This window comes from Pecten maximus, chromosome 12 (genome assembly GCF_902652985.1).
Source record: "Pecten maximus chromosome 12, xPecMax1.1, whole genome shotgun sequence".
Classification (NCBI taxonomy): Eukaryota; Metazoa; Mollusca; class Bivalvia; order Pectinida; family Pectinidae; genus Pecten; species Pecten maximus.
The window spans coordinates 6,680,409-6,690,968 of NC_047026.1; the positions used below are offsets into that span (position 1 = coordinate 6,680,409).

At 36.3% G+C, this 10,560-nt stretch overlaps 1 protein-coding gene across 1 annotated transcript; it reads left to right on the plus strand.

The window, feature by feature from the left end:
- The first annotated feature begins 4,157 nt into the window (after positions 1 to 4,157).
- Positions 4,158 to 9,066, plus strand: LOC117339902 (perlucin-like). The gene is made up of 5 exons (XM_033901614.1): positions 4,158 to 4,383; positions 5,349 to 5,443; positions 6,558 to 6,651; positions 8,258 to 8,486; positions 8,925 to 9,066. The coding sequence occupies exons 1-5, from the start codon at positions 4,332 to 4,334 to the stop codon at positions 8,971 to 8,973; spliced, it is 519 nt and encodes a 172-aa protein (XP_033757505.1). The 5' UTR covers positions 4,158 to 4,331; the 3' UTR covers positions 8,974 to 9,066.
- The last annotated feature ends 1,494 nt before the right edge of the window (positions 9,067 to 10,560 follow it).

The window sequence follows — 10,560 nt, forward strand, 5'->3', positions numbered from 1 at the left end:
GACATTGAAAACTGGAAACAGGAAATGTGGACATTCTTTACAAGTATATATATATATATATATTTGTATGAGTCAGACAAATAACGAATACTCATAATTCTATTGAATGTGAACTTCAAAGATGAAGCTTATTCAATAATAAATAATAATTGATGTATAATTTTGTGGTTACAATTATATACGGGTTATCTCCCTTTGCTAAACTTTAGATAACCATCCATACTTATATGTTCCTAATATACAGCAATGGATTATGGGCAACAGCTTTCAGATGCCCAGCGTTAAAAGAATGTAAACAGAATTTAAAAATTAAAAAGTTAACAAGTACCTTTTTTTTAAAGATTTGCTCACTTAACGCTGGTTACTTTGCTCTTCTTATTTGATGTTCACAATATTGGTTTGTTTTTCGCGTGCCGGTATTGTTAGGCTGAGTTTGGCAATCCCTACATAGGCTTTTGTTGTAAGTTAATACCATCGTCATTTTGAGATGTTCACATTTTTAAACATTTTGATGACTGTGTAAAGCTAGGTAATTTTTGTATTGCTGAGCTGTAATATTTTTACCTTAAATGTCACCATATGCCATGTATGGTGGACATTTTCAATTTAAACATAAGTTATCTGTGCCATGACCGCAGATACATAAATAAAGCTTCGATCTAAATACGGTTGGATATGAAATGTAGGTCACCGCAGCCTATATGTTTTAATTCACCGTCAATAGTGGCTCCACTGTCACCAAACCGACAGGCCACTGCTATACAGCCTATGGTTTACAAAAAAAATGTTTAAGTTAAAATTCTCTACTGTCTGTATTGGCACAATGAATCGGGTTTCTTCGGGGGATACACATGATCTCGGGAAACAAGAAATTTGCAATGCTCCTTAACCATATACGTCCTTGTAACTGAATACAAATCACTATTGCCGTCCAAGATATAATAACGAATATTTGTATCGACATATTATCTGTTCTGGATTAATCTGACAGAAATCTGAACAGTTTTTTGAACATAGCTATTGATTTTTGATATTGCGTTCATTCTTCATACATACAGGACAGACATTAACGACACACTGTGCGATTACCAGGATTTTTTCCTGATGATTATAGGCATGATGTCCACTGGGACATTACTCGGAGTTGTGATGAATATTGTGGATATCCGAAAGGTGAGTTAGAATGCAAATATGCACGTTTCGTACCAATTGGTATTTCTACCCCCATGGATTATCATATGTATTTAAATGTAAATAATATAATTAATGTAAATTGTAAAGTGATAAACGTATAATTTACATCCTGGCTGGCGGTGGCTGGGAAGGGGTAATTCAGGCGTTCCAACAGTATCTATGATCTTGTTATTCCTGTTCTGTTTTAGGGCGGCGCTTTAAATTCTAGGATACGCAAATGGCAACAATCGAATATAGAAGCCATAAGACTGATATCGATGGAGGAACCTTCTAAGTACTGTGGAAATAGCGACGCCAAAGGAAGTAATGACTATTTATTAAATGGACCGTAAAAGAAAAGTTGACCCAATGATGTGGATGTGGTCACTCTTGATGTATGATGCTGACATTTCGAAATATGCGTGTCGGAAAAACGCTGTAAACTATGAATGAACCCTTCTGAAAGAAAAAATGTGTGTCGCGATATTGCAAGATGGGCATGTACAGGTACCATGCTCTATTAACTGAAAAGTGTGGTATATACGTTTGCACTAAGTTGGATATTATCTCTGCGAATTATTCGTTGATACATAATTTAAAACAACACTTCAATTCAGAGAATAACAAGAAATATCTCTAAAAAGATAAACGGCATAGTTTTAATGCTGGTGAATGTAAATCTGCTGTTGAAATAAATTAACGAACTAATGCATTTCAGCACGGATAACAAAATTATATCGGTTTGAATCATATTTGGTGATGATAAGACTGCATTTGAATCAGGAATATAATTTTATTAATGTGTCATTTGAAAAGATAACCCAATTATTCAGCTTGCATTCAATCTTAACTTTTGTTTCGATTTTAACTGCATATCTACATTTTGCATCTACCGCTACATTGACCAATCACATACTTCATCTTGACCAGTAACGCCTCCTGTCGCGTCATATCCGGGGCCAAAAGAATATTATACGGCTATACCGAAAAATGTATTTATGTTGATGGTTGTATTTTTATAATGGTTTATTTTCCTTGGCGCAGCGTGGAATTTTCTGAGTAATGTGTCCCTTTTTTGAGATACTAGTGGTACAGAAGGATATTTGATCACCTGATCTTTGAAAGCGTCACTCACTCAGAAAATTCCCGCAGGTCTAAAGGTAGGCGCAATCTTTTTAACATTTTTGATCGGTCATGCATGTAAAGGTATTAATGATGAGCCATAATTATATTATAAGGCTTGGGGAGGCGGTGAACGGGCCTAATTCAAACTGGACTAATCTTCGATGATGTTTTGGTTTCATTTAAAGGCAAGGGAGTCGGCAAGTTGCGCGATATGGTATCAGGGGAGTTTTCAAGAGTTGTAGCACAGGACAAACCTGATATTGTTGTTCTGCAAATAGGCGGAAATGATTTGGACGATACCAGTGTTGTTTTTTACCTCGGGAAAGGATACGGCAGTTATCGCCTAGTCGTTACAATGATTTGGTTCGTCAACTGAACCGGAAGTTGAAGGACGTTATATCAGGGGTACCTCATATATCTTACTACAAGCACAAGGGACTAAAGGCCAGTATAAATAACGTGTTTCTGCCAGATGGGGTGCATTTGAACAATTCCTGTGGGCTACCAAAATATATCCGGAGTGTTCGGGGAGCAGTTCTCTCAGCGTATCGGAGAATTTCTAATTAGATCAACCACGATATGTAAGTATTTAACTTTTTCTTTTATAAGTTTGTGTATGAACTTGTGTGTAACGTTTTGTAGATCTACTGTGCAGTATCGATCGGTTAGTCTTACTGGAATTTTCTGTTGGAACAGGGGTTGTCTCGAACGATAAAAGCTAGGTTTACTCGCTTGGCACATGTGCCGTGTAGTAGAAAAATTGCTTCTGGGGACGTCTCGAAAGGTATAAACAAATGTTTACAAATGAGTCTTCCGGTATAAACAGTCCAGCAGGTTCTACGGATAAGTTATCCCTGGGTAAATGAGCTGTCTTGTGGATTGTCATGTCTCTATTGATGTTGTAGTGGCTACCCAAAGTTGAACTCCGGGTTGCATGGAGTATTTACGAGATCACTGCATGGCTCGTTTGAGTAGCGGGGTAGGTGTTTGTGTGATACAAGTTCATGTTGGATAGTGTGGGTTCACACTATCGCCATTGGTGAGCTTCATCTATTTGAAATACACATGTGAGCATGGTACATGCATTATTGTTGTGTTGTGTTCATGTGGGACAATGGTAATGCTTTTCCCATTGTTGAGCATTTATACACCTCGGACTCGGTTACCCTTGGTTGGAGTTCTTGTGGGGGCAGCTATAATTTTCACTTGTTGTAATGGAGATAATTGTGATTAATTTCTCTCAATGTTACTGGCAGTAGGAGCTTCCGTAATGGCTAACTTCATAGTTTTATCTTGAATATATATATATATATATACATAACTTAGCAACACAAATGACGAAGGAACACAACTTTTTGACTCGTACCCTGACTGGGCCTCGAACTCACGATCTACGGCATCGAATCGCCTAGCCAGATATACCCGCAGCCTATACCGCTGCGCCACATCGGCGTTTCAATGGCGCAGTGATGGTCGGCCGATACCCTGACATGATCATTGTGGAAGTCGCCTATAAGATGATATGAATACCTGGATCGCAATGTATTAACATACATGAATACGATTTGTACATATATTATATATATATATTTCTCTCGGTGCAACTACGACAGGAAATTAACATCTATATCTTCGGATCACCAACACATAGTGTATATGATACATTGTGCTAATAAATAGATATATAACTTATTAGCAACACAAATGACGAAGGAAGACAACTTTTTGACGCGTGCCTTGACCGGGCCTCGAACTCACGATCTATGGCACCCAATCGCTTAGCCATATATATATATATATATATATATATATATATATATATAGGCTTTGTGCCGCTTCTCATACGGATCTCCTGTCAATCTAACTTGCTGCTATCTAGAACTCGTTGCACCATTTGTCTATATCAACAATGATAAACTGCATTAACCCATATCTCAGTACGTGGATCCTACAAGTAGAACACACATTGGCCTATTGAGAAAGATATTGAAGTGACGTCTACTTGTTGGTGTTTATAGATAAGAATATTCAAGATGGCAGACTTACGTTTATTTGTCCCCCTGTTTCTATGGACGATTCTTTTAGGTGAGCTATTGTTACCAATGAGATGTGTTGTCGTTCATATCTGTATAACAGTAACCTTTATTTGAGCTATCTCCCTTCTTTTGATTTTTCATGAGAATTTCTGTTGGTCGAAATATATACCATTCTTGTAAGTGCTGTTTTGGTGTAGAACTGTTTTGTAAATGATATTCATGTAAAGTATATTGTATTCTAGTACTGAAGCTTCAAAGAGAAGAAAAATAACATCATTGTATATAAGCTCACCTGGTCCGTCCGTCCGGACTTATTCCCAGTGAGAACGTCAATACTTACCTTTTGAACACAATAACTTGAGTAAATGCCAACCAAGTTTAATGAAACTTTGTATGCAGCCATTTATAGTCAAGATCTCGGACAAGTTTGAAAATGAGAGTAATTCGACAATCACTTAAAGAGTTATTGCCCTTTGTAATAAAATTATTATTTGACCTTGTGAACATGATAACTGGAGTAAATATCAACCATATTTGATTAAACTTTGCATGCAGCAATATATTGACAAGATCTCGGCTGAGTTCGAAAATGGGAATAACTTGAAATTAACTTACAAAGTCATTGCCCTTTGCACAATAATATTATTGGACCTTGTGAACACGATAACTGGAGTAAATATCAACCCATTTTGATAAAACTTTGTATGTAGCCATATATCGACAGGATTTCGGACGATTTTGAAAATGCAGTTGTTGCAGAAGAGTAAAGCACTTGCTGCGCCATGTAACTCAGTATCAACTAGTAATGTCACGTATTCAAAGTGAGAAGCGAGATAGAACCTTTATGTAGATAGTTTAGATCTCAACACAACAACATGTTATACATCTTAAATTGTCAAATTTTTATTGAATTGATACATGTATACATATTTAGCTATACCATTTCACGGAAATCTGCATAGATATATGTATGTGCATAATTTATACCTGACGTGTACGTACTTGATTGGACAGGTCGCTGTCTGTCTGGGTGTCCGGACGGATCCGTTGTACACAGTACATCCTGCTATTTGTTTTTCAACATGAGAACATCCTGGAGTGAAGCTGAGGTTCGTCTAAAATTATTAACAAATAACGGTATATATCCCGAAAAATTTAACTTCTGCTAATGTCTTATGAGTGTTTGGTTTCCACCTTTTGAATCGATATAGCAGTGTTGCTATTTTTAGATATGATGCAATTCTTTATACTGTATGCTTTATCTTTAATACTTAAAATACAGAGTGTACAATGTAGCCACACCATTGTGTCAGCTCAAAAGTAAGAAATCATATCTCAAAACACAGTTATTAGTAATTAGATTAATACTTTGTGAGATTATGAGAGACATGAGTTTATGAGGTATTTCACGCTTTCATAAAGTCAGCAGTATTTGGGGTGTATTGTCTATGATGCACAATGCTACTACTTTGTACTAGGCTTCTACAAAATGTCGTTATTTAATTCTATATTGTAATTCAGCAACATATCAAAAAAGGATACACTTTTCACATTTTGTTTTGTGATGATACAATAATTTCCTTATGTGCAATATAATTCTAATGTGTTAGAGGCAACGTACAACTGACTAACACTTTTACCACCTCTAACGTTTCATCATAAATAATTTGATGCTAACGTTTACTGATTTCAGCATTGACGTTCCTTGACGTTCTTCATATTGAAAATTATTATTTTTTATTGAACTATGTGGCTATTTCACCTCTCCATCAATATTTTGGCATTGCTTTCGTCCTATTTTGAGTTCCAACTGCTAACTTTTACAATTCAGACCCTTAGCGACACAGATCAGTCATAGAAGGACGAAACAGTAATAGTTTATCAGTGACCCTGCTAGGCGAAAATTGTATGGATGCTTTATAGACCCCAAACCACTAACCCCAACTCCAAAGGAGTAGGGGCTAATATATTTTCTATTAATACTAACCAGAAGCAGACGACTGTGGTCTTACATTTGTTGTATTCACTGCTAGTTCTACATTTCACTTTTTTTCCATTGTTGATATATTTTGCTTTTACAATGATGTTTCCATTTTTTGTGTTTGGGTTGCTTAGAAAAAAATAATGTTTCCATTTGATTTTTGATTTCCAGTGTAATAATTTCATTGATGTGATTTGTTTACCAGCCATTTCGTTTGACGAATATTTTCCCGCTTAATTCAGTTTTACTGTCGTCTGCTGAATACTAATCTGTTATCAATTGAGACGGTAGAGGAGCAGACGTTCATCGGGAACCATCTGACGAGGGAGGGAAGTGGTAACGGAATTTATTTATCTACGACATAAAATCACATGAAATTGACATTTATGACGTCATTATATATCTCGTCTGTGTTATTAATTAAACAATATGTGTTATAAACTAGACTTTCGCATGTATTACAAGGTAAGTGTGCTACTAGTGCATTGTTAAATGTCAATACGTAAGCGATGATTATATATTTCAATTATATCATTAAATGTATTTTCCATATCAATTTGACAAATTCATGATCATCTATAAAGGAGAATCATATAGAACTTCACACACGAATAAAAATACCTAAAAATTTGCACAATAACAGTCATTTGATATACCAAAATGTTTGTTTGGACATGTAGTTTCTTACAAACACCAATAATTTGCTGTAGATGCTAACAGTTTCTTCTACATAGTTACCTTGTAGTAAAATGAAGCATGGAATAATTCTATTCTAGTCACACAAATAACCAAACCTCAAAAATAGCCAAGCTGTTATGCTCACAAGCGTCAATAACACATTGCTTACAGAACACGTTAGGTTAGGAGCATTGGTATAAACACTTATTTTGTTTTGGCCTTGAAATACAAATGACGGCTGTGAATAACATTACAGAAATATGGCATGAAGGGAGGCATTTCAATCAATTAAAATGCTCCTATATAATACTTTTAAGACGTATGATCATAGTAAAAAGGTCTTTTTTAAGACAAATTGTTAAACTGGTGAGTTTTGGACCTTTTTCAGAAATTTGCATATTTTACCCCAAACTCAATATTTGTATAATATCATTTACGACCGCCATTTGCATTTCAAGGTCAAAATAAAAAAACAGTGTTTATACATATTGTAAAACCAAGTGTGGCAAACCAATGCTCCTATTTTGTGCTTTAAACTCTTATGAGCTACTTTGTGCAATATATGCTATACAAATGAGCTAATTATATCCCCATAACACATGCATATTAAGCATGGTTTGTTGAAATTTTAACATAATTTAACATATTACATGACAACAGTAAGTCCCACGGTTTGCCATGATACATACTAAAAGTTCATCATGTTACTTCTGTTAAATTGCACAATAGTAGGAATTTACAGGCTTGTAAAATATCACTATTTTGACTGGATTTGCTGTTTAGATGGCCCATGAATTATCTATTAATCAAAAGTATAATGCGATGGGTTGTCGGGTGGCACAGTACTAGTGGTAATACAGTTTCCCTGATCGGGCTTGAAAAGGTTAGGAGTCACCTGCCCGACCATGTGGGATTTCCCCGTTTACTCCGGTTTCCTCACACATTAAGTGTCCTCGCGCGCTTCCATCCGGGCCATCAAGCGTGATCAATATAAGTTTTTATAACTTATATAACTTTATATAACTTTTTTCGTAATTGCTGTAAAACAAATAAAGTTTACATTTCATAGTAATATGATGCATGAAATACCCTCCAATATATGAATGGCCAGAAAGACATACCTAGGATACACAAAATTGTTTAAGTTTTCAATATCACATATCTCTTTGATTAAGTTTCTTTGATGATGTTACATTTTCCACCCAAAATGATAAAAAATTGTTGCATTACGTAATTGCCATTGGCTTGTGTCTTGTGTTAACAGCAACGTTCAGTGCGGACGGATTGTTTTGGACGGGAGGGACCACTTTGATGACTGGAGGGCGATGGATGTGGGAGGCAGCATCTTATCCCTTAGGGTACACGGCCTGGTCCCCCGGGGAACCCGACACTCACTCTGACCAGAAGCGGTGCCTCGCCATGGTATTCAGTAAAGGTTTCCAGTGGATCTCCTCAGTCTGCGATCACAAACACCACTTTGTATGCGAAGCATCGTAAGGACAATTTATCCCAATTCTCTCCATTATACGACATATTACTGGTTCTCCCCTAACCTTATAACAAGTGAGAAATGCTGACATGTTTACAAAAGCAGATAGAACTTGAAATTGCGGCAAAAAATGAAAAAGGGGGAATTGAGAAAACACATCAATTTTTAAAGTCCTTTCCTTTTGTTTCTATCGTAGAAAACGCATTGCCATTGTATTACAAGCTTGTGTGGAGTCTAGTTCTACAGGAAAGGGGATTTCCGCTAATTAGCAACTCAAAGCGAGCTAATGATTTCTCGATAACATGAAAATATTAAACATGGAATTCATTTTTGGTGTTTCAATACAGATGATACCATGTAAATCAAATAATATTTACAGTTTTTGTTTTTACAATTCATCATTCTGTTTTTGGTCACAAACATGTATTTTATATTGTTTCAGAGCGTTTGCAAACATTGGCGGTCAAAGTGGTGGTATTGTCATCGGATGAACACATCTTTCGGCTGACACAGACTGGCTAGCTGTCACATCAAACACCTACGTTTAAAATGTTGATTTTCCAATAAAGTATTAATCTACAGTTCTATGTCCTTTCAGTATTTTAGTCAATGAGGTATGAAATTTAATAATGTAAAATATCGCAAATAATGTACCATACGTATTCATTTAATTCCAATTTCATTGTTTCGTGGGCACGTGACTTTAGCCACGATATTCTCTATCTCAAACACGGTGCCAAATATCACCGGTAAAATTAATGGACGAAAAATTATCAAAAAACTTATTTCGATGAGAAATGTGGTGAAATATATCGCAATCGCCAACACAGATGACTAGAGTGTCGCAAACGGGAAATATCGACCAAGAACTTGCATTCAAACAGAGGCTGGACCACGTGTACCGGCATGCTTATCACGTGACACGCCATTGTTGTTATCAATGACACGGAGGCCACAGAGATCTAAAGAGTGAAAACATGAATGTGAAGGATTTTGATGGCCAACAACATTTTTTTCTTTTAGTTGATATTATACAATTATTGCCCTTGTTCCGGGTTGACATGAATATTTGACCACCCGAGAGGTGTCATGTCACCCGAGGGCGTAGCCCGAGGGTGACATGACACCTCAAGGGTGGGCAAATATTCATGTCAACTCGGAACAAGGGCAGTAATTGTTTTATTATACCGAAAAAAACATAAGTGAATTAATTTTGGTATCAATAAGTTTATTTATTACTATCAACAGTTTTTAAGAAAAGTTTTTAAGAGGTACCCCATCGTCTTTCTGGACCCGGCATAAAATTCTCCCAGTTGAACTTTCAATGTATGGACGTCGAAGTTTTCACAATCCTTTGGTCTAGGCCTACCTGTTGCAGATAGGAAATGCCTAAGGGAATCCACGGCCACATTGATGACCCTTTTGGTGTTTTTAGAATCCTTTTCTTGCAATAATTTCGCCAATTCCTCCTCTGTTGGCAGACGATAGCGTCCGCCGGCAGCCATTGTTGTTGTCAAGCAGAATACTCGGAACTTCTCTGATTCGACTACTTTTGAAGACGTTACGGAAGAGAGTTCCGAGTTGGGGCTCACGAGAGGGTGACATAACGATTTTGGAGGGCTCACGAGAGGGTGACATAACGAATGTTTTTAATCACGTGACATGGTTTTCACTAATCAGAAGCTGTGATACAAGTCTGAGGTATAATAATAATATATGAATTCATGGCAAAAGCGAACTAATCTGTATATAATATGCTTGGTTTGGTCGCGGATTTTTACATCTGCTTCCATGTTTTTGTCTACTTAATTGTACCCTACTACAATAGCAGGATACGATGCTTCCCCTATGCTGAAGTCTGCACGTTTCAATAAAAACCAGGGGAAATATCCATATTTATGTAACAAAACATGCATTAATTTTCTTTGTATTGTTTGTAATAATTCCTCATAACATACATTTATACATTCAGCTATGTCTTTCTTTTAATCATATGTTAATTTAGGAAGACACAACTACTTTTGTCGTTCGGCGATCGTAAACATGTTTTGATGTCAACAGTGTAAATTGTCGCATTT

Excerpts from the sequence above, each read along its gene's own strand:
- LOC117339902 (XM_033901614.1), top strand. The coding sequence starts at position 4,332 with ATGGCAGACTTACGTTTATTTGTCCCCCTGTTTCTATGGACGATTCTT. Across the intron at positions 4,384-5,348 it reads TCTATGGACGATTCTTTTAG|GTCGCTGTCTGTCTGGGTGT; the intron begins GTGAGCTATTGT and ends TTGATTGGACAG. Across the intron at positions 6,652-8,257 it reads TCTGACGAGGGAGGGAAGTG|CAACGTTCAGTGCGGACGGA; the intron begins GTAACGGAATTT and ends TTGTGTTAACAG.